At 32.7% G+C, this 25,251-nt stretch overlaps 1 protein-coding gene across 7 annotated transcripts in view; it reads right to left on the bottom strand.

The window, feature by feature from the left end:
* LOC126880622 (supervillin-like) overlaps positions 1–25,251 on the bottom strand; it is a 668,543-nt gene that overhangs the window by 51,370 nt on the left and 591,922 nt on the right. For all 7 annotated transcript variants that reach the window (XR_007696656.1, XM_050644630.1, XM_050644629.1 and 4 more), the window contains one exon: positions 14,319–14,568. Coding sequence is in view for 6 of the 7 variants with exons in the window: in XM_050644630.1 (XP_050500587.1) it covers positions 14,319–14,568 (250 nt within the window). In the remaining variant the exon portion in view is untranslated. The remainder of the gene's footprint in view (positions 1–14,318; positions 14,569–25,251) is intronic.

The following is a 25,251-nucleotide window of genomic DNA, read 5'->3' as shown; positions in this document are numbered from 1 at the left end:
AGCATGTTTTAATCGAAAATTCTACGTTCTTTACAAAATAATAAACATTATTCACCTTATTTTGCTTCTGGCTGGGTGGAGATCTCGTTCTACAAAAATAATAACACACTGCCAACCACAAAAAAGTCAAAGCCACCAAAATCATTGTCCGTTTCGTTCATACAAAATAATAATTATTATTATATTGCTGATACGCGAGTGCACACACACCACACACTCACACACGGCGAAATAATAGTGAAAAATAGTGAAATGATGTTGGAGCGCAGTTGGGGATATGCCCGAGAATTCGGTTTCAACGTTAAATTAAAATTACGAAGAGAATTAATTATAAATACTGTTGTTGTTTGTTGCACTATACCGACTCGATCTGGCTCAGATCGTCCATGACTAATTGATTTGAGGACACAATTGAATCACCAAAGATAAATTTATATATCGATGCAGGACGGATTTGCGATAGCGGCGATAAGAGGACATAGGCATGTCGGTTAAAGTCAAGATAAGATGAAAAAAGTTGGTCTATGGATGAAGTACCCATTTTTCATTATTAGAAATAGTCTCCCAATCGTTTATCATTAGATGCAATTAATTAGAAAGTTATCAATCATCTGACTAATTCAATTTAGTATGATAAGATTGATCCAAAAGATGGCATCACCCAGACATCCAAAGTGAAAGTTCTCCTCCAACACCAAATTATTCTATGTGGTCCACATAATGTAGAAAAAAGTCACACCGTTTTGAGCGTCGGGTTTGGGGGGGGGGGGGGGAGAAATCGGTAAATTCGTAGTTTTTTGCGTTTTTGTCAATATTTCTAAAACTATGCAGTTTAGCATGAACAACCTTGTATACAAAAATGTTCTACATTAAATTTGAAATAAAAAAGGTCCAATGCATAATCCTTCTAAAATGAACGGTTCCAAAGTTACGGACGGTACAGAGGTAGTAATTGGTCCAAAAAAAGGCCTAACCCAGACATCAAAAATAAAAGTTTTCCTCCAACACCAAATTGTTCTACATGGTCCACATATGGTTCAGTAAAAAGTTACACCATTTTGAGCGTCCGGTTTGGGGGGGGGGGGAGATGGGGGAGAAGTCGGTAAATTAGTAGTTTTTTTACGTTTTTCGTCAATATTTCTAAAACTATGCTTTAGCGTACACAATATTCTATACAAAAATGTTCTACATAAAATTTAAAACAAAAAAGGTCCTATACCTAATTGTTATGAAGTCAACGGTTCCAGAGTTACGGAGAGTGAAAAGTGGAGGTTTTCGATACTATTTATATTTTTTGGGTAATTGATGATGATTTTGGGTGGTGAGGTTGACGTTTCTTTAAGAGCTTATCACTAACATACCATCGGCCATTGAAATAGCAAATTTGATTTATAAAACCCAATCCTGTTAAAGAAAATCAGTAGGAAATTGCCCAAAAAATATAAAAAGTATCGAAAACCTCCACGTTTCACCCTCCGTAACTCTGGAACCGTTGATTGTATAACAATTATGCATAAGACCTTTTTTGTTTTAAATTTTATGTAGAACATTTTTGTATAGAAAATTGTTTACGCTAAAGTATAGTTTTAGAAATATTGACAAAAAACGTAAAAAAAACTACTAATTTACCGACTTCTCCCCCGTGTCTCCCCCCCCCCCCCCCGAACGCTCAAAATGGTGTAACTTACTTTTTACTGAACAATATGTGGACCATATAGAACAATTTGGTGTTGGAGGAAAACTTTTACTTTGGATGTTTAGGTTAGGCCTTTTTTTGGACCAATTATACTATACTACCTCCGTAACTTTGAAACCGTTCATTTTAGAAGGATTATGCATAGGGAATTTTTTATTTCAAATTTAATGTAAACATTTTTGTATAGAAGGTTTTTTATGCTAAATCGTATAGTTTTAGAAATATTTACAAAAAACGTAAAAAACTACATACGAATTTACCGATTTCTTTCTCTACCCTCACCCCCCAAACCCGACGCTCAAAATGGTGTGACTTTTTTCTGAACATTATGTGGACCATATAGAACAATTTGCTGTTGGAGGATAACTTTCACTTTGGATGTCTGGGTTTGGGTCTAGTTATACCATACTAATTGCATATATCTCATAAGGTACACGTAAACTCCAATTAGCATAAATGCACTCGTAGAAAGTACAAACTTCTTCTTACGGTGCCTATCCGTTCCGGATGTTGACGATCAGCATGGCTATCCTAACTTTGCTTGCTGCTCTTCGAAATATTCCAGGTGTAGATGTATTGAAACACTTTCTCTGGTTTTGAAGCCAAGATATTTGTCTTCTCACTGGTCCTCTCTTTCCAAATAACTTTCCCTGAAGACTGAGTTGCATTAAGTCATATATCCGCTCCTTCCTCATAACATGGCCAAGATATTGGTTGCACAGTGCAAACTTATTACCGAAATCAAACCAGGATTTTAAAATAGACCTTTGGAAATTTGTAAACTGATTACATGCACCCCATGGCAAGCAAAGATCATAAAGGCACGTATCCAATACGTTGGTGCTCCGTGTAACTGCTCCACATAGTGGATAGGTTGGTGCTTTGGCGATCCAATCTGTGGCGGTTTATATGTAGAGGAGCGCATGCCGCATCAATTGGAGCAGTTACACGGAGCACTAACGTAATGGATATGTGTATTGAGATGATTGCAAACCGCTAATTTGTATTTGGAAATTCTACAAAATTCTTTTGATACCTACATCCAACTATGCGAAAAGAAAAATTTCTCTTCATTTCCCATTATTCCCTCAACAGTTAAACGAAGAATATCAACGTTTTCTAGAAGTTTATCTATACAGGGTGTAACAAAAATACAGGTCATAAATGAAATCATATATTCTGGGACCAAAAATAGTTCGAATGAACCTAACTTACCTTAGTACAAATATTCACCTAAACAAAGTTACAGCCCTTTGAAGTTACAAAATGAAAATCGATTTTTTCAAATATATCGAAAACTATTGGAGATTTTTTATTGAAAATAGACATGTGGGATTCTTATGGCAGGAACATCTTAAAGGAAAATTATAGTGAAATTTGTGCACCCCATAAAAATTTTATGGGGATTTTGTTCCCTTAAACCCCCCCAAACTTTTGTGTACGTCTCAATTAAATTATTATTTTGGTACCATTAGTTAAATTCACTATTATTAAAACTTTTTTGCCTCTTAGTATTTTTTCGATAAGGCAGATTTTATCGAGTTGAGGCTTATTTTTCAATATGTTTAAATAAAAATTTTATGGGGGTTTTGTTCTTTTAAACCCCCCAAATGTTTGTGTACGTTTTAATTAAAATATTACTGTGGTTCCACTAGTTAAACACAGTGTTTTTAAAACTTTTTTGCCTCTTTGTATTTTTTCGAAAAGGCACCTTTTATCGAGATGTGACGTATTTTTTAATATGGTTCAAAATAGCCCTAAAAATGTAAATCATAAATAAATGTTCATATTATTACCAAGTCTCCATAATAGTACTTAACCATATACAAATATGTGGTGGATTTGACAAATATTCGAAATATCTCGATAAAAACTGATTTTTCGAAAAAGTACTAAGAGACAAAAAAGTTTTAAAAACATTGTTTTTAACTAATGGTACTACAATAATAATTTAGTTGGAACGTACACAAAAGTTTGGGGGGTTTAAAGGAACAAAACCCCCATAAAATTTTTATGGGGTGTCCAAATTTCACTACAATTTTTTCTTGAGATGCTACTGCCATAAGAATGCCACATGTCCATTTTTAATTAAAAAAAGAATGTGTGTACTTTGTACGCACGAAAGAAGTTATATTCTTTTTCTCATGATCATCTTTCAGTGCGATACAGTTTTTCGATTTCTTTCTAACGCATTAAATTGTAAGTGACAGAAAAAAAGGCACGTCGGTGATTACATTTCGTCGGTGACATTTATAACATTTATTCTAGTTATTCTAGTTGTCGATAGATGGCGCCATAATAAAAAAAATAATTTTTTTTTAATTAGATAATAATATTACAAATATAATCTGTATAATTTATAAGACTATACAAATCAAAGAAAATACCATTTTATAAATGCAAGAAACACATTCGATTTGTTTTTATTCCAAATTGAAAATAAAATGTGACAACTGTCAGATTTAACTAAAATGGCATGTTAGAATAAATGTCATAAATGTGTATTATCACGGACTTACCTTTTTTCCTATCATTTGTTACGCACTGAAAAATACTCATGAAAAGGACAATACTTCTATTATATGATTTCAACGAAATCAATATACTTTAAACAGTTTCTCTACTACTTTCCAAAAAATTTTATTAAAACAATACCAAAAATTAAAAAAATAAAAGAATAAAACACACACAAACACAAAAATTTTAATTAAATACGTATTTTCTGAACAAAATTATATAATAATATACTTACAATCATAAAATCTATAAAAAAAAATAAAAAAATGATATAACTTGCATTGGGCTTACTTACTTCCCGTGTATCCCGCCGTACGAGAGTCGAAGCGATTTCAAACTGCACCACCTTCGCGTATACGTCATGTGGGAATATACACAAACTGAACAACTTTTTGACATTTTGTTTATATGAATTTTTATAACAACAATATATAGAGTAAGTATATAATAAAATACAACAATATATAGAGTAAGAAAACGATACATTAGATGAAAATTTGTCGAAAGTCTGTTCGTAATCAGATTATGTAAATTGAAGCATTGCCTACTAGGGGTATAGCATAGCAAGTACTAGGTAAGTACATTATTTTTTTTACATTTTCCAAATAGGTATGAAGATAATTTTTTATTGGAATACAACTAAAACATTTAGAATTACGTACCTGTGGCTTTTCAAAACTATTTAAAAAGTAACTATAATTATAAATTGGATTTTATTTCTGTCCTCACAACAATAAAAACTAATATAGTATACAACATTTTTGTTTACCGATAACCTCCATATTGAACAATTATTGACAGATCATTTCAACACCCAATCAGAGCCCGTATAAAGACTAATACCAAACTGTCGGTGTGCGCCTGCGCGCAGATCAATATAAATTCACCCTCAATCTCAATCGCGCCTAAAGAAGTATAACTTCAAAAATCTCCAATAGTTTTCGATACATTCGAAAAAATCAATTTTCATTTTGTAACTTAAAAGAGCTGTAACTTTTTTTATGTGCACTGCACATTTGTACTAAGGTAAGTTAAGTTCAATCGAATTATTTTTGGTCCCAGAATATGTGATAAATTTATGACCTGTATTTTTGATACACCCTGTATATATATATATATATATATATATATATATATATATATATATATATATATATATATATATATATATATATATATATATATTTATATGTTAAAGCTGCCATTAGGGAGTATACACAAATTTAAAAGATGCCGGCTTCTACTAGAAAACAATGACCTAAACACACTTTTCAGCAACAAGCACAATGACAGACTAAAAATGACTTTTCAAATTGATGGCAGGACAAAATGTTGAATACTTTTGTTAAAAGTTAGTGAACACTGCAATTTCCCTAAAAAGAGTTATACAAATATGTGAATGAAATGAAAAATGCGGGTAAAATCGCATTGCCTCAATTACCGCCGTACCATGTGAACTGATCCCAAAAAACTAATATGGCGCAAAGCAAAGAAGTTACTAGAAACAACACTATGTTCAAAATGATTGTAAATTTATGTATTTATAACAATTATCAACAACGTGACAGAGAAAGACAGAAAAGGCTGTATAAATATAACCCGTCTAGAACTTTTTCATCCCACTATGCTTTGATTTTAAACCAGGAGCAGTAAACGAAAAAGACGGATTCACACCCAAGAAAGTCACTAGAAAAATACCTTCTTGTGTGCATTTCGGATCGTCGTTGGAGATTTGTTGTTTATTTTCTTCAATCTTGTGAAAAACCTTATCTATAAAAATGACAAGGATAATCAATTTTTCTTGAAAGCACTGAGCCTGAAGGGTGTCTTGTTGTAAAATAATGGTCATACCTATGTCTCGGTCTCTGTTGCTCACTAAGTGCATCTCAATAAAATAAAGTGCAGCAAATGTTGTTGACACCTCTGTGGATAGCTCAAAATAATGTCCGTGGTTTTGGATCAGCAGTCTGGATTTATAAAATATCCTTGTTTTTTGTAAGAATGGGACAGTCAAGAATGAAATTTAAGTTACGTTAAGTAAGAATGGCCACCCACAGAAAGAGTTGCACCAGGGACAAAAAAAACTATTTTTAGTATTCCGTAAAAAGAAATAGGAATAAACGGGTTTAAGTGCGCTTAAACCATTTTACCACAAAACTATTTTTAGTATTCTGTAATGTTAATACTAATGTTAATTCTAACACATGTTAATACAGGATTAATTTCAAGTAAATAAATATTAGATTTGCGACCAATTTTGAAGACTAATTAAGTATTATGCAACGTGTCAGTTGTATTTACACTGTGGATAACAGCTGGGACAAAAATGATTAGTCATATGTAGTTAAAATCTGCACTTGAACCGTTTTACCAGTAACATTTATCAACACCGTGTACCGATTCAAGTACATTTTTTTAATAATTGAAAAAAGGATGGATATAGTAAGAGTAATAATATAATATTACAATAATATTACAATCAAGTAGCCTCTATCCAAATTGGAGACAGTCGTACTGAAAAACTGCCGATAAAACGTGGAGTACGACAAGGTTGTGTTTTATCACCCACCCTTTTTAATCTGTACTCTGAAGAAATCTTTAGGGAGGCTTTGGATGACAGACAAGAGGGAGTGAGGCTAGGCGGAGAAGTAATCAACAATATTAGATAAGCTGACGATACAGCCATTCTTGCTGAAAATTTACAAGATCTTCAGACACTACTAAATCTAGTCAGTGAAGCAAGCTATCGGAGAGGCCTTAAAATCAACATTTCAAAAACAAAGTGGATGGCAGTTGGAAAGATTAATACAGATCAAGGTCAGCTTTCTCTTGATGGAGAGGAGTTAGAACGGGTAAATCATTTCAAGTACCTTGGCAGCTGGTTAAATGTAAATTGTGACTCTGATGAAGAGATAATAACTAGGATCGAAATATCACGGAAGGCTTTTATGACCTGGAAACCAGTTTTATGTAATAGAAACCTGTTGATGAATATTCGAAAGAAGGTGCTGAAATGTTATGTGTGGTCTATCCTATTGTATGGTTGTGAGACATGGACGTTAAAAACCACAATGCTAAACAAAATAGAAGCATTCGAATTGTGGTGCTATCGACGAATCCTAAAGATATCGTGGGTTTCGCACACTTCCAATGAAGATGTTCTTCAAATGATGAATTCGGAACGTCTGCTCATAAGCATCATAAAGAGGAGAAAAACAGAATACTTCGGCCATATAATTAGAGGACCTAAATACCATCTGCTTCGCCTTATAATACAAGGAAAAGTGGAGGGAAAGAGATGGATTGGTCGAAAGAAACTTTCATGGCTGCGTAATACTAGACAATGGTGTGGCTGCACAGTAGAAGAATTATTTCGCGCAGCAACCGATAGAGAGAGATTTCAGGAAATTGTAAACATGATGACGGCCAACGTCTGAATACAGACACGGCACCTAAAGAAGAAGAAGAAGAAGAAGAAGAATATACTCTTATATTTTTAACATTTTAAAGTATATTGTACACTAGACATATTTTCGTTTAATGACTCCTAGAATTTATAAAACTCAAACAACTTTGAAGCTGATTATCTCAAAACTATCAAAACTGCACCCCTGCCCTTTTTCGTCTGGCCCCCTCAATAGGGATGTTCACAAAAAATTAAAAATTCATTTCAAACATGTAAAACGATTAAGAAACACCCTAGGAATAATTGTCCAAAATTTCAACAAAATTGAAAAAGCCTTTCTATAAAAAATCTTTATTAGAAATCTAGCATTATTTTAAATTTCAAGAACGCTTCTCTATTGGCCTGACGTCACTAGTTGCATACCCCAAGCGCGCGCCATTCTCATAGTGTTATTGTTTACCTGTTTGACGTTTCAGGTCATTTTATTTTGTTCTCTTCTTGTTTTATCAGGGTTAAAGTGGAGTTTTATAGTGAATTTGTTTAGTTTAAAGTGGGTAGACTGTTTGTAAGGAGTAAGGACATATTTTTGGTGGAACAAAAATTAACAAATAAAATGGAAGAAAGTTTTCAGAAAGCCGATTCGTATAAACTACGACTGTAGTGTAGATGTAACAATGGTGTATGATTCTATGATTTATTGGCATCTTGTAAAAAAATAAATCTACCACAGCTTTACTGAGTGTATATTCCATATAATTTTCCATGTCTTCTTTAAGCTAAAAAAATAAATGCTTAATACTCCACAAAAAAAAATAGAGAAAGTTGTATGCATGCATTGTATGCATGCATATTGTATACATACATTGGCTGGTTATTACTTTACCTTGGTTAGGTGTATTAAAAATATTTTTATTCTTCTTCATGTGCCTTGTCCGTTGTGGACGTTGGCTATCATCATGGCAATTTTAATTTCATTTGCGGCGTTTCTGAATAACTCGATCGATTTTTGTCCAAATCATTGGCGTAAGTTTTAAAGTCAGTGTCTTTTCTTCCGGGTCCGCGTTTGCTCTCTATTTTACTTTGCATGATCAGTTGGAGTATACGATATTTATCATGCCTCATGATATGACCGAAATATTTAAGATTTCGTTTCTTAATTGTAAAAGAGATTTCTTTTTGTTTTCCCATTCGACGCAATACCTGTACGTTGGTGTGGGTCGCCCAGGATATTTTGAGGATACGTGGGTACACCCACATCTCGAATGCCTCTAGCTTTTTCATTAACGTTTCCATTATTGTCCAGGCCTCTGCGCCATATAGCAAGACCGGAAATAATAACATTTTAGCAGCCGCATTTTTAGTGGAAGAGATATTATGTCGCAATGGGTGAAAATATTTCTCATGCATGTTGTTAAATGTTGCTCTGTCCTTTTCAACTCTAGATCTTATTTCGGTTGTTTCGTATTTCGAGTTGACAACTGTTCCAAGGTAAAAAATATTTTTGAACTTGGGTATTATACATTTTCATTTCAACCAATCTTTTCACTAAATTATTAATGATTTTAATAAAATATAAAGTCATACCTACATCCACATGTAGTTATTTCAAGGTTTACTTTTACTGTATGTATTATTAGAATCCCGTTTTTAGGAATATCCCAGTTTAAAGAATACAAATTTGAGGTCCCGAAACTTTTTCATTTACTCCTTAAGGGGGTAGGTGCAAAATCTTGGTCCAATGCTATTTAAATTCATTCATTTTTTTCGAATCCTGAGAAAACTAATAAGTATTTTTGAAAAATGTAAATGCAGAAAGAATAATTACATTATTACCAAGGGCCGAAAGTCTCTGGAAAACGTTTATTTTATTAAGTTAGTTCTTTAAGTTAGTTATTTTAAGTTCTAGCTGCAACAAACCATTTCTTTTTCTGTTTTAAATTGGCTGGAACGGTAATAAAAATCTTGTCAGAACTGTTTTTTGATGTATTTATACACCCAGGAGCAAAACACCACTTATTTGGCTTCATTTTTAATAATTAAATACGTAAAAAACTGCGCACATTCAAATACACTTAGTAAATAAGTATACAAAACTAGTCGTCGATCAAAGACGTTACGACTGCTGACGTCACAGACCGTAGCCTCGCTGCAGGGTACCGTTTTTCTAGCCTCCAAGAAAATCAACATTATGAACTCATTTATCTTAAAAAATATACATTTTTAAACAGTTTTATGATTGTTACGTTTTTATATACCTTGTAATCTATTGAATTTAACTATACTTAAAAATTAGTGAACATCCCTATTATTCAAACTTTGATATTTAAAAACTTTTTTTAATCCGTAGTCTACTTCGTAAATTTGTCCTTTTATTGACAAACTGCTTGTTGTTTTTGTTCATCTGTAATATAATTTTTATTAAACAACAACGTATCAATGCATTGACGTTTAGAGGAAGTGACAGATGCGTGCCGTTTAAATGGAAGTTAACCTAGAGCACCAGCACCAACACCAGCGACGAATGGGTTCACGTGTTTCTCGATCCGCGCCTAAAATGGCAATAGGATCGCGCACATGCAGGTCGACATTGAATTTTTATCAATTATTTATTTGTAGGCTAATCCAATGTGCGTGCCTTGAATTCACTTGGTTAGTTTGGCATTTTATTTTTTCCGCATTCAAGGAAATTCCGCTAATTTATCGTTTTTAGATAAATAAAAGAGGAATCGAATTATCTCAATTTGGATTGTCACCTTGAAGACTACCCATCAATCAATGTTGGTAATTTATTTGCATATTCACTTTTTGTTACACTATGTTTTACGATTATTTATACAAAGAGGATTATTAGAACATTATAAAAAAAATTCTATTGATCGTTTTCGCAAATTAGTTTAAAACAAACAACATCATATTAATTTAAACCTTAAACCAAACAACTTCAAGTCTATCTTAAACCAAACCAAAGATAAAATTGACAAATAATAAATAAAAGTGATATCTATAAACTGTCTTGTTGGGATTGTAACAAGACTTAGGTGTAGATCTGGATCCCGCGTATGAAAAAAAAAAAAGAATGTGTGTGTACTTTGTACGCACGTAAGAAGTTATACTTCTATTATAATATAATTTCAACGAAATAAATATACCTACTTAACAGTTACAATACAAAAAATTAACAATAATTACCAAAAATGAACCAAAACTTAACAATGCCAAATATTAAAAAAAAAAAGAAAAAAGTATGAATCGTCCGGGATTTGAACCCGCAATCTCGCGATTTTTTTATCTCTGGTCCAATGCTCTACCAACAAGGCCATCAAGCCGCATGCAACTTACCTTTCAGATATACATAATTATACATCACGGTGACAAGTGAAATATAAAAATAGATGTTTTATTATTTTACGCCCAAGGAAGACAAATCCAAAGACACAAAATTATAATAAAAAAACCTTTTAAACCACCTTTTTCAAATTGCGCAACTTGTATTATTAATATTAATGTTAATAAATGAAATATAAATATTTTGACGTTTCACAATTTGACAATTCACTTTTAACTGCAGTGCCTTAAAAATTTTAAAGCACTAGTGCCTTAAAGTAGCATTTTTAACGCTCCTATGGAGTCCTAAAAATTGCATTTTTAACACGTTTGTAGAAAAATATATTTAAAAACACTAATATATTCTTTCCACACCTTTTCTGGACTGATACATACATAAATTAAAACAAGTATAACTTCAAAAATATAATATGAAAACTATTTAAAAAGGCAGTATAACTAGGCACTAACCTTTGTTGTTTCTCTTCCCACAAATTTTAAAACGCAACAACCATACATAACCAAACCGTCAACCGTCCAAACCACAGCTGCGCTACAGCTGCCATATTGGATAATTTTTGACATGTCATTTGAACATTCAATCAGAACAAAGTTATAATGCGCATGCGCCGGGATCGTAGGTTTTAACATATAAAAATTCACCCTCATATAGCGCGTAAAGAAGTATAACTTCAAAAAGTTGATTAATAGCAAGCTGAAAATTTGTTAATAGCTTAAGGGTGTCTAGTCGGACAAACTTTGATATATGGGAACACTGGAACAGGGGAAGTTTTAATTGTGGAACAGGGGAAGTTTTAATTGTGGAACAGGTTAAAAATTTGGAACGGTCAAACCACGAAAACGGCACAATCAGACTGCTATTTATCACCAAATGGGCGTTTTAATGAGTGGAACATGTAGAATATGTCAACTGACAGGAATTATGACAGGTGATAAATAGCAGTCTGATTTTTGCATAAGAGTTTAATCTCTGTTCGGAGAGTTTAAGTCTATTCTGTCGGACAAAATAAATGTGCCGTTTCCGTGGTCTGACCGTTCCAAATTTTTAACCTGTTGACGTGGTACTAGGTCTGGTGGCTGAGCTATTGTGCCCTAAGTGCGGGATGTATAATAATATACCATTTTCACTTTATAAATATATTTGAACTTCACAGCGTTCGTTTAAATAATTAAACAACAGTATATATGTAAACAATAACTAAGGTATTATTGCTTCATCGTGACTAATCGATTGATCTGAATGTCTCGTCAATTCTTTGGTTCGTTTATATACAATAAATCTTAAGGTCAATACCGGTCAATGCCGAAACATATTTACATTACTATAAACTATACTTATAATATTTTATTCAATGCTAAGGGTTAACGTACTATGTTACATCATCCCCTTTTAGAGAGGAGGGCTTATATCGTCAGATATAAGTCCTCAACTATATTATCACCCTAACTTAACAGAAATCCTATTTGTATCCAAAATATAGCAATAAAATATTTATATTATTCCTTATTCTAATAAATTGGTACCTATTTTATAAGCAGATTAAATCTTATTTACAAATTAAATATATTTTAGTCTTTCTTTCACACTAATTCACTTCTTGTATGAATATAGCCTATTCTTATGAACTTCCTTTATTTTTCCCGGTTTTAACTCAATTTTGCAATTTACTTTACCTATCTCTGATATCCTATATGGACCTTTGTACAATGAATCGAATTTGGTGTTCTCTTCGTTTTTAATTAAGACTAAGTCACCTACTTTGAATTTCTGAGGTGATGCTACGATTTGGCTTTGCCCCTGCCTGTTTATTTTTTGTTGTATTAAAATTTTGCGGGCTCTGGTATGCGCAAACTGAAGTTTATACTTAAGCTCATTATAATATGCGTCTATATTGTAGCATGGTTGGATGTTAGAGGTGAGGTTCTCAGGTATATTTGCTGGCCTCCCATATACTAATTCAAAAGGTGTGTACCCATGGTATGAATTGGGGTGGTGTTGTAACAGTATGTGAACATTCTACACCACTCATCCCAGTCATCCTTACCTTCGTTGATGAAACACCTGACGTACTCGTTAAGTGTGCGATGTAATTTTTCGCAGCTTCCTATCGATTGAGGGTGGTAAGCTACCGAGAAGTTATGTTGGATGTTGAGCATTTTCGTCAAACTCGACATTATTTCGTTTCACAATTAAAACTGTCCCTGTTCCAGTGTTCTCATATATTATCAAAGTTTATCCGACTAGACACCCTACTAGACTAGACACCCAGAAGTTATGTTGGATGTTGAGCATTTTCGTCAAACTCGACATTATTTCGTTTCACAATTAAAACTGTCCCTGTTCCAGTGTTCTCATATATCAAAGTTTATCCGACTAGACACCCTTAAGCTATTAACAAATTTTCAGCTTGTTATTAATCAACTTTTTTTTCATATGCGGGATCAACATTTTTCACACATGTCAGATGGCAAACCATAGAAATGGTAAACAACTACGAAAGGATAAAGAATAAAAACGGTTTCATAGTAGAATTTGAGTCCAGTAGAAGTGGTAAAAATAATAAGAAAATTAAAAGGAAAAAGACCACCAGGAATGGAAGACGCCCACAATATAGCACTAAAAATAACTACCGAAGAAAATGATGTGCAACTATTCTAGCATATTTTCGTAACAACTAGAAACAGGCAAAAATTATTCCTTTACTAAAAACCCAAAGAAGAACGGAAAAAGCCCAGAAAGGCCTATATCACTACTGGAATCACTTGGAAAATTATTGGAAATGATCACCTACAAAAACTCTACAAAAATGCAGAAAGAACAAGAGTCATTAAGAAAGATCAATTCATCAAGTCTCAGAAACGGAAGACAATGTGAATTACAACTGGAAGGTCTGGTCAGTAACGCAAAAAATCGACTTCAAGAGAAGGAAAAAATAGGACTGGCCACACTGGATATAGAAAAAGCCTAGTTTGGAACAAAGCCCTAATCTACAATATGAAAAGAGCTAGGGTGTCTCATTAGTTAGTCAACATATGTGATACATATTTGACTATTAGAAATTTTCAGTTTTCAGCTGAGCCTGAGAGGTAAAATTTTGACTGTTAATAGAAAAAACATGTGGTAGTATTATTTACTTGAAAATTGGCAAAAAGAATATATGGGAAGAAAAAAAATGTCCTGGCTGCATAATATTAGAAACTAGGACCAGGCTTTAATGAATTTATGCGTACAGCTGAAGGCAGATAAATGGTTGATAGAGCTCCAATAATTGAGACGGCACATGAAGAGGAAGAAAAATCAAAAAAGAACGCATCATATGTCAAATATAAGTTTGAATCTACATAGGTACTTACATTGTATCTGTTTTTCTCCTTTAATAATTTCAATTCGTCACTTGCACTGTTGTTCAAGGACACTCTCTTCTTCCATTCCGACTCTCCCCGTTCCTGCAGTTTAGCTCGTAGGTCAGCTATAGCTTGAGGCATCTCGTTCTGAGTTTGAGATCTCCGGACGGTGACTGTTTTCTTCGGCGACAGTTGCGAATAATCATTACCTACTGAATTTTGGCTTCTGCTCTTGGACAGAACGCCCTCCAGAGTTTGTCTGAAAAGAAAAAACATTAATAATATTGGTTCCATCTGTACCATTATTTGTATAAATAGTCCATTTACAAGGTTTTTGCTCTGTATTTTAAAGAACCGCTTAGATTGACAGAATTTAGCATACATGCTAACATGTCAACCAAAAAAATGATATTGTGCCGATGTGTGCTGTTGCCCTGGGGATGAGTATTACCCTTCTCGGAGGTCAAGAAATATACGTTCAAAATAAGACCGGAAATTGATAAACTGACTAATTTTAAGCAACTCTTGTTCTATAGAATTTTTTCACGTCAATACTTTTCGAGTTATTTACGAGTGAATATGTTCATTTTTCAACAAAAAAAAAACGAGTTTTTACAGGGTTTTTTCGCAAATAGTTTAAAAAGTAAGTACATATTTTATCGAAAAAAAAATATTCTTAGCAAAAATGTAGCTTATAAAAATGTGAAAAAAAATTATATATGAAGTCTGTGGATCCAGAGAAGTAGAGTTAAAGCTATTGAAAAGTAGCAAGTGCAAGGTGCTTATTTTTGAAAGGGCTGTAGGTGAAAGGGCTTGAACGAGTCACTAATCACGAGTGTTATTTTGAACAGCCATATCTTAACCAATTTTTTTCTTACAGAAAATCAAAAACTGCAAATTATTCAGAAAATCAATAAACACCTATATTTTTTACTCTTTGAGATTTTTGACATCACTAATTTTTTTAAGTTGTTTTGAAAAAAATACATTTTTTTCAAAGTTAAAAACAAACATTTTTACTTTAAAACCAAATTTTTCAAAAAACTTTCACTTTGAACCAATGAAAATTACAGGTATAAACAATATATAAGTAGTAAAGTAACTTGTGAAGCTGTAACGATTAATTTCATCTAATATGCTAATTAAGAGGTGATTTTCACGATATTGTTTACCAAAAAAGGGATCAACTTGATTTTAAGCCTAACTTGCTACGTTTGATACTAGAAACTAAAAAAAAAAAAAAATAAAGTTTTTTTAAACACTTTAAAAAATATGTGATGAGTTTTCCTCGAAAAGTGCTTCATTTTTTGGTTATTTCTCGTTAAAATATTCGGTTTTGAATTTGACGAATAAAAACCTACTTTTCATTAACTACAACTCTGCTTCTACTGGGTCTATGGACTTCATGCATACACCGTTTTCACTTTCGTTTTCGCTTTTTTATAAGCTATATTTTTGCTAGGAATTTTTTTTATATAAATAAAATCTTGTTTTTTTTTGCTGAAAAATAAACATATTCAGTCGCAAATAATTCGACTCATTTTATCAATTTCCGGAATTATTTTGAACGTATGTTTTTTCACCCCCGAGAAAGGGTGGTACTTACCCCCAGGGCAAACGCACACATCGGCACAATATCACTTTTTTCTATGACTGTTAGCTATATGTATGCCAAATTTCATGTCAATCCAAATTTTTTAAAATTTATAGGAAAAACCGTGAGTAAATGGACTATAATAGGTACACATTAAGTCAAAATAAGGAATTAAATTCTAAAAATTACACTCGATTATAAGAGTGCAAAGTATATACCGTTCTGGACAGGGCTCAGACAATGTTCTGAGTTCTGACTTCATCAAAAGACTTGCATCAACTAAATTAAAAGATCAGAAATAATCGATAGCCTATATATTTGAAACCGGCATCCAATCATGGTTTATCCAAAAATAACTACCCATCATGATACAGACATCGATTGTTCAATACACGAAATGTCAAAATAGATAGGTTAAAAGACTGGAAGAGGTTTCTTCCCATAGTAGTAGCGCTTATTTGGCAATTAGAAAAAGCATATAAAAAAAACAGTATACGAAATAAATATATAGGCATACGAGTAGACAGTTGCATTTTGATTCAATTCGAGTCAGTTACATGTGTTTCAGGATCTACGCATCATCAGAGAGACTTGTAAGAAGACTGACCTGAATCAAAACGCACTGGCTAGAATAGCAATTATAGTTTAACCGAAACCTCTACTGTGATTCCTTCACCTAAGCCTCTCTCAGACTCCCATTTAGGAAGAGGTACAGCACTTACAGCAGAGAGAGGTACAGAGATGTCGGCCATCCAATTTGTATGAATTTTATTGACTTTGAGAAAGCCTTTGATCGAGTAAACCTACTGAGATTATAGCCATTCTTCAGTAGGTAGGTACTGATGATAAAGACCTACTTATCATTAAAAATCTTTACTGGTGTTCCGTCCCTCCACATATTTTTCTTTTATATATATAATTAGTAATTAAAATTCTAAGTTTTATTATTATTCATTTTTTTTATTGTTTAATCATGTGTGTGTATGCTACGTACTAATACGGTCCTGCACCACCCCCAAGCTAATAGCCACTTAAGAAATAGCTTGGATTGCGATGCATATACACGCATCCCTCAGAATCGTATAGACATTCTTTATGACATGACATAGAGTTCAGTGCGAAATCACAGTTTTATCTAGTTTTAAAACAAAACCAGTGCCAAACCGCCACCCAGCCTTAGTCGACTAAGAAGAAGAAGAAGACATCATAAAGGTACCGTACATTATATGCATACCACACAATTGAATTGAATAATTTTGATTTAACCCCTTTTTCAAACTATCATATAAACCGGCACCTGTTCTAATTAAGTGTCTTATTTCTAATTACCTAAATAGAATCTATAAGTATACAACTGGCATCAACGTTCAAACGTCAGGATTGGTCGGGATAATTCTGAAGAGCTTCAAATACGAAGTGGAGTAAGACGTAGAGTTCAACATCTATTCGGAGTTCATTTTCAATAAAGCATTCAACAGTGTTGAATGTGGTATCCAAATACATAGCGTCAATATTGATATTTTGAAACTAAAAAACAAAGAAACTAAATTGTAAACAGAAAAAAGGGTGTATGAAGAAATACTAATAACTACAACTCATAACAGGATAAATCAGAACGCAAAGTAAGTGGAACAACTTAAAACCACGTGTAAAACGAAATATTAATGGCAGACAAAAAGATAGCTTCAAATGTAAATAAACTGAGAAATGCAAAAGAAAATTGGTTGAGTTATAAAAGATGTGAAATAGAAAGACTACGAGAATTACATGAGTCTTTTAAGGGGGGTGGGAAGGGGTTATGGTTTGAAATTAACATATCAAGCACATTTTTGTGAATCTTTTTCGAAGCTATGGTACAATTATTTTATTTTTAAATTAAATAAACATATTAAGTACAATTCAAAGAATATTTAGAAAAAAATTCAATCCAAAATATTGAAAAGTAAGCTATTGGTGACAAATTTTGACAGGCAGCTCACAAAAAAAATGGATTTTGCGGTGGACATCAGAACTCGTCACTAGATCATACAAAACAAAAAATTCAAAAAGATTTAATTAGATTATGAGTTTCACGAGGTCACAACGTCGAGTTTTTTATTTTTAATGATTTTTGAATTTTTGGTATCACTCAGAAATCAAAAAAATGAAATTTTTGGTAAAAATTTTGTGAAAATCAACAGATTTATTATTGTTGAAGAAAAGATAAGCAAAAAAAGAAAAATATCTCGACGTTGTTACCTCATGAAATGTCTCAAGAAACTCTGTGCAAAATATCAGGTAGATCGGCCGAGTAGTTTTTCAGTTACAATGTCCACCGCATTTGAAAAAGTAGTTTTGAGAAAAATGCGTTTAAAGTTTTGACAACTGCATCTTCATCTTCTTATTTGTTTGCCAAATCGTAAAGTGATGCACATTGGAATATGTTTTTTGAATCGAGGAGTAATCTACAAAAGAGAAGGCGAACAGTTGTTTAACGTTTCTCACTACGCTCAAGCGTGCTGGCGCGAAGTCGCGGCAAAGCGAGTCGAAGGTAGAGATATTCAACACGCTGTATCTCTGGTAATTTTACTCCGATTATTTTGAAATTTTCAGAGAGTATTCTTGAAAATATGCACTTTTATTTCAAATAATAAAAAAAATTAAATATTTCAAACCATACCCCCCCCCCTAACACACATAAATGATAAAGAAGGCATCGGAAGTTACAGAAAAAGGTACAGAAACAGATCAATATACATCGATAAGATAAAAGTCAGAAAATGGAAGAAATATAGAGAAGAAACGTGTGGTCACTTACACAGAAGTACCAAGAACTCCTCAAACGTTTCTAGTGGAAAATCCTAAGAAGAATATATGGAGGTATCGGTTTGCTCCAATCCATTTTATGGTTTTGTCAATCCATAGTAAAATTACCACCGCATTAACCTTACCAGTCCCTAATTGAGTTGAAAGCATAGACATATTCAGGATAGACAAGGTATACTGCCCAAAATAGCGTAACGCGAGGGCAGTCGATCGGTGGTCTGTCTATATCTTTTTACAAAGAGATCCCACGCATGTTACAGATAAAGATGGCTGGACCACTTAAAGTGAATATTGTCCATTGATATTGTAACGGTACGAAAGTCACTAACGTTTTCGGAACCCTAGTATTATTCTTGTTCCACCCTATATGCAAAATCCGTTTCAGGAATTGTACCGTGTATCGCGTGGAATTGGATCGATTGTCGGATATTGTGTTGTTTATCTAACTCTTCTCAGGAATTTGACGTAGATATCGTAACTGCCTCAAATTGTTTATATCTTACTGATTTTTATTTATTTTAGAGCTAGGATGTTGATATAATAGGGATGTTCATAGGAACATACCCTAGCTATTTTATTGGCAGAAGAAATTTTTGGTTTCGTTTTATTGGATAAACTATCTGATGATTGCTAGAATGGGAGTGTAAATTTCTGCGTTTGGTTTAGGAATCTTGTCTTGAATTGGGACGAGGACAGTCAGTTACGTTAGAGCCGTCAAGAAGTCAAGTCTAGTTTGAGCCGTCAGGAGGTAGGTTCCAGTTTAGTTTGAGTATAGTGAAGTTTAAAATGTAGTTGCAAGTGGTAGCTCAGCTCAGCCCGGCATACATGGCGGTTTACAGCGTGGACTCCGGCATTCTCGCTACTTTTAGGCGGATGTCGATTTCATCATAACACTATTGGTATAATTTTTCTTACATGCAAGCAGGAGTTAGGAGTTTTCTTTTATGTTACTAGTTTCAACATCCTAGTTAAAGCACAGAGTTGCTTTTATTTTAGTATTTTTTGATCCCGTTTAATAAACTAGAAAAAAAATTTTTTTTTAATAGTTCGAGTAGTGCAGATTTGTTTTGAAAAATAAATTCCATGCTGAACTTTTCTATGAACTATGGGAGTAACATGATGTACTGTTGTTGTATCTATTCATATGTAAAGTGACATTTAGTGGAGTGAACTGTGCCTTGGACTTAAAACCAACCAAGAAGATACAGGACTATGATGTACAAGGTATTATTTTTTCTATGTAAAACTTTTAATTTTTTTGGTAATCACGATCTCTATTTGTAACACCGTAAGAGATCACAGATTTAATTTCATTTTGTTTCAATAATAAATAATGTTTGATTTGCAAAATACAATTTTATTATTTCTCTTTTCCTTCTCTCTTGTTTCGTAAGTACAACAAAGAATTTTCTAAGTAAAGTCATAGATAAGGTAAGTCACGCCATATTTTCTTTCATTTAATAAAGTATTTTGTATATTTTATATTGACTATGTTTTTTTGTTTAATTTTTGAGTTAGCTATCTTTTCTTTTAATATTTTTTCTATTTTTGAATTTTTTTGGTTCCCATAAGGTAACCAGTGGCGCCCAATATTTTATTTCTTTTTATTTGATATTCTTATTTTGATTTTTCTATTTTTTTATTTCTAAGCTAATAAGAGTATATTAATAACATATTGTTAAGAACCTCCCATATCTCTTCCGGTTCTGAGCAACCGTGGACATGTTCTCCAAATTGTGTAACACGTCAGATCCTTATATGACATATTAACATCGTGTCAAATTCTATTTCCCATTCATGTTTCAATATTGCAGTGGCGCACCCAAGGGGGGGTTTTGGGGGTTAAAACCCCTCCCAGAGCATATAAAAAATAGTAGTAGGCGAGAAAATAAAGCACTAAAATCGCCTAACTTTTCTTCTAAAACATCTAACTTTTTTAAAGTAAGACCGATCGTTATGAAACCTTCTGCATTCGATTCGACAGAGCTTCAGAAAAATTCTTGAACACTTGGCATGAGGGACAAAGGCAAATTGCATTCTTGTATGCGGAAAATGCATTTTCCAAAGTGCATCTCAAAGTGTTCACAAAATAAAAATTCACAACTCGGAAAGTAATCATGCAAATGAGTTAAATTTTCATATTCGGGGGTTTTTGAGGTCGCTGAACAGGAATATGGGGTCGGCGAAGCTGTAAGAGGTACCTGGTGCCTGGTATCCCAGTATACATGTCGACTCCTGGAGTTTTATGGAAATTTATTATGAAAATCGTTGAAACTTGCTATCCCTAGGTTTTTGGTCGAGGTCGCTGAACACTTCGGCGATGCTGTACGAGGTACCTGATGCCCGGTTTCTACGTCATCTCCTGTAGCTTTGTGGAAATTTGTGATAAAAATAGTTGAAATTTATTATCTTGGGTATTTGATATCGCTGAACACGAATCGTGCAACGAAGATGCTGTACGAGGTACCTGGTGCGCTGTATCTACGTCGTCTCCGGGAATGTTATGAAAATTCGTAATAAAATTTGTTGAAATTTGTTATTCCGGGGGGTTTAAGGCAACTGGCAGTTTTAATCATATACTCGAGGTTCTGGCATCTTTATATCTAAAAAAATATTATTGACGCTGAAAAAAAATTTCAAATTATTTTTTTTCTCATAATTTGCGCTCTGAATTAAAATAACTTGCTGTTATTGTCACTCACTGTTGAATTTCATAACGAATTTCCATAAAACTCCAAGAAACGACGTAGATACCGGGCACCAGGTACCTCGTTCAGCATCTTCCATGCAATATTCGTGTTCAGCGGCCTCGAAAATCTCAAGATAATAAATTTCAACTATTTTCATAACGAATTTTCATGAAACTCCAGGTGGTGACATAGATACCGGGCACCAGGTACCTAATACAGCCTCGCCGAAGCCATATTCGTTTTCATCGACCTCAATAACCCCAGAAAAACAAGTTTCAACGATTTTCATAAAATGAATTTCCATAAAACTTCAGGAGACGACGTGCCTACCGGGATACCGGGCACCAGGTACTTCTTACAGCTTTGCCGAACCCATATTCCTGTTCAGCGACCTCAAAACTCACGTGTATGAAAATTGTACTTATTTCCATGATTAGGTATTTTCCCAGTTGTGAATTTTTATTTTTTGGACACTTTGAGAAGCACTTTGGAAAATGAATTTTCCGCTTACAACAATGCAATTTTCATTTGTCCCTCATGCCAAGTGTTCGAGAATTTTTCTCAAACTCTCCCGAATTGAAAGCAAAAGGTTTCATAACGATCCGTCTTACTTTAAAAAGGTTAGAAGTGTAATGCTTTATTTCCTAATGTTGTTCTGAAGCTATTTCCTTGCCTATAGGATAGTGTAACTTGTCTTTCACAAACAATACAAAAAAAATGTTGGTACCTAATCCAACCCCACCCAAAGGAAAATTCTAGGTGCGCCACTGCAATATTGTCGTTACACCTCGATGCATAGAGTAGCCCATACCTTGCCTGGTCTACCCTTTATTATATCTATGGCTGAAAAGATATGTATCAGCTTCTGACTTCCTTTGAACCTTATTCATTTACCGACAAACGATGGGGGACTCCACGCCGAATATAAATAGAGAGTTCGGTGGTAGCCCTAGAATCGTAAATCACAAATTTTGAGGGAAATAACGCTATTTCACGTTACGTTAATACCCATCTTTAGTTTTTATCTTTTTCTATTACATATTTTCTATTCCTCTTGGCGTGCCACGGCACGTTCCGTTGGACCCCAGCTTTAAATATTGTCGAAACGTCAACTAAGAAGTCTATTTTATAATAGTGGTTAGTTTCCGAAGCGTTAGTGTCCATTCCGTTGCTCCTATAACTTTATGTAATAATGATTAAAGGCATAAAATAAGTATTTTAAGAGACAAATCCTCCGTACTAAAAACTATTTTAGTTGCGCCGGTGTCGGAAGGGCCATAATTGATGACATTTAAGAGGCTCGTTTCTATTTTATGTCGGTAGGTTATAAATACAAATACGTCATTGTATAGTGTTGACTGACGTCATTGCTGCAGTCGCGGCGTCAGAACTTATCGAAAAAAGTATAAAAATAGGTTAAAAGGAATTAAGAAGAAAATAGCACGACATTTTTAGTGTTACTTTCGGAATGAAGCAATTTAAGACGAAAATAAAAAGGTTACCACCCTGAAATTTGAATTATTTTATACAGGGTACAGTCTTGTGACTAAATTAAAAACATTTATCACACAATAATATAAATTATAAACATACGACAGAAAATTATGACAATATGACAATTCTGCGTATGCCAAATGAAAGTAGAAAAGTGATAATATCAAAATGTATTATAAAATGATAAAAAAATGATCTAATATAATGGCAAAGTCAAAAATCCTAATGCCAAATTTTTAAAATTTGGTAGTAAATAAGCATTTGGAATAACTTTAAATATATTGACCGTAGAAAAAATCCTTTTACATATTCGAAAAGCTGGTATTTTACACTACTTAGTTTTTAAAAATGTAGTTCAATTGGTGACCAGTCGTGGTAAGTGAAGGTGGAGCTGGGAGCCGACAAATGCATTAGTCCAAAAACTAAAAATGCAACTTAAAACTACTATAATTTTTTTCTATATCTCGGGAAGTACCCAATGAATTTTGATCTGTCTTTGTTTTTATTTGTATGTACTTTTTGTGCAGATTACAAATATGCAATTTGTTTATAAATTTATTAATTAATAAACAGTCATAATTTGTTTAGACAATTCTTGAAAAAATATTTTTTTTTCCAAAAATCTATTTTTTAAATCATAGTATCATTAATATTAATGATCATCAAAAAAGTTAAGGTATACTTTAATAAATAAATTATCTTTAATAAATAATTATTTAATAAAAATAATTTATTTATTAAAGTGTACATTAACTTTTTATGATCATTAATGATACTATAATTAAAAAAAAAGATTTTTGAAAAAAAATTATTTTTTCAAGAATTGTTAAACAAATTATACTGTTTATTAATTCATAAATTTATAAACAAATTGCATATTTGTAATATGCACAAAAAGTGCATACAAATAAAAGGAAAAGAAAGACCAAAATCCATTGAGTAGATTCGGAGATACAGAAAATTGTATTAGTTTGAAATTGCTTTTTCGATCTTTGAATTCTGTGGATTTGTAGGTTTCCCCTAGTAACCACAATTCCCCTAGTAACCCTAGTAGTCACAATGCTTGTGAAAATTTTTTAACACAAAATACAAATCCCATTCGTTAAAATAGAACAAATGAGATTCCTTAATTATTATAAACAAATTAGCTGTGAATTAAAAAACATACATCACTAACTTTGGCCCAAATGAATTTAGGCTAAATTTTGTTTATTTGAAAATTCGTGTTAAAATACTAGCTTTTCGAATGTATAAAAAGATTTTTTCTACGGACAATATTTTTAAAGTTATTCTAAATGTTTATAAACTACAAAATTTCAAACATAGGATTTTTGACTATTTTGACTATTAAATATTTTTTATCTTTTTTTAATACATTTTGATAGTATCGCTCTTCTACTTTCATTTGGCATAGGGAAAATTGTTATATCTTTATTATTTTCTATCTTATGTTATTGCAAAGCAACGGTCTTTGGGATAAACAAATAGATTAACTTTTAAACTAATTATTAATGGATCGGTGTCAAATTCAGAGGGTTTGTTAAGTACACCAATACACAACTTTAGGTGAAACCCTAAAGTTTGTTTTGGTAAAGTTAAATTTAGTAAAAGTTATTAATAAATTTACATTTTCATTTGTTTTAGAATTTTGTTTCAGTTTTGTTTTGTTTGTTCAGTTTGAACCTTTTTCAATGTTCTAAAAAATCAAATATTGTAATTTTATGTCAACTATTTAGCTTTTTAAGGGAGTGACAAAAATCGAAAAAGTCGCGTTTTTTACACTAAATTGTTAATAGTTAAAAAACGGACGCAAACTCTAGGAAGGTAACAGGTAGGTTTTCTTTCTATAGGTCTACAAGAACTAAAAAGGTAGTCAGCTACTTGGATATTTGAGTGTCCTAAGAAAATCCTTATTTCTCTGGACTATATTGGGTAGTAATTGAATATACAGAGTTAGTTTTGGAACAGGTTGTTGTCAGATCTTCCGTTTTTCTGTAAATCTAATAAAATTTCTTATTTCAAATGCAACACCATTTATATTTTTTGCCTTTGTATGTCAATATTAGAGTAGTAGAAAAATTATGAATTTTCAAAAACCAGTAAAGGCGATAACAGCACATTCTTCAATACAACAAGCCATGCGATTTTTTGCAATACATTTTGCACCATCCCTGACTTCTTAATCTCTGAGTGTCCTGACTGAGAAAGCCTGACTACCTATATCTTTTAATTCCTGAATATTCACAGGTTTTGTGTTATACACGATGTTTTTTAAGTGACCCCACAGGAAATAGTCTAAAGTTAAAGGATTATACAAAAGAAATGTACAAAATGTATGAATAAATCATTTTACCAAATA

Source organism: Diabrotica virgifera, chromosome 2, assembly GCF_917563875.1.
Source record: "Diabrotica virgifera virgifera chromosome 2, PGI_DIABVI_V3a".
Lineage (NCBI taxonomy): Eukaryota > Metazoa > Arthropoda > Insecta > Coleoptera > Chrysomelidae > Diabrotica > Diabrotica virgifera.
Note: the sequence above shows the minus strand (reverse complement) of the source record. Positions and strands in the feature narration are given on the sequence as shown.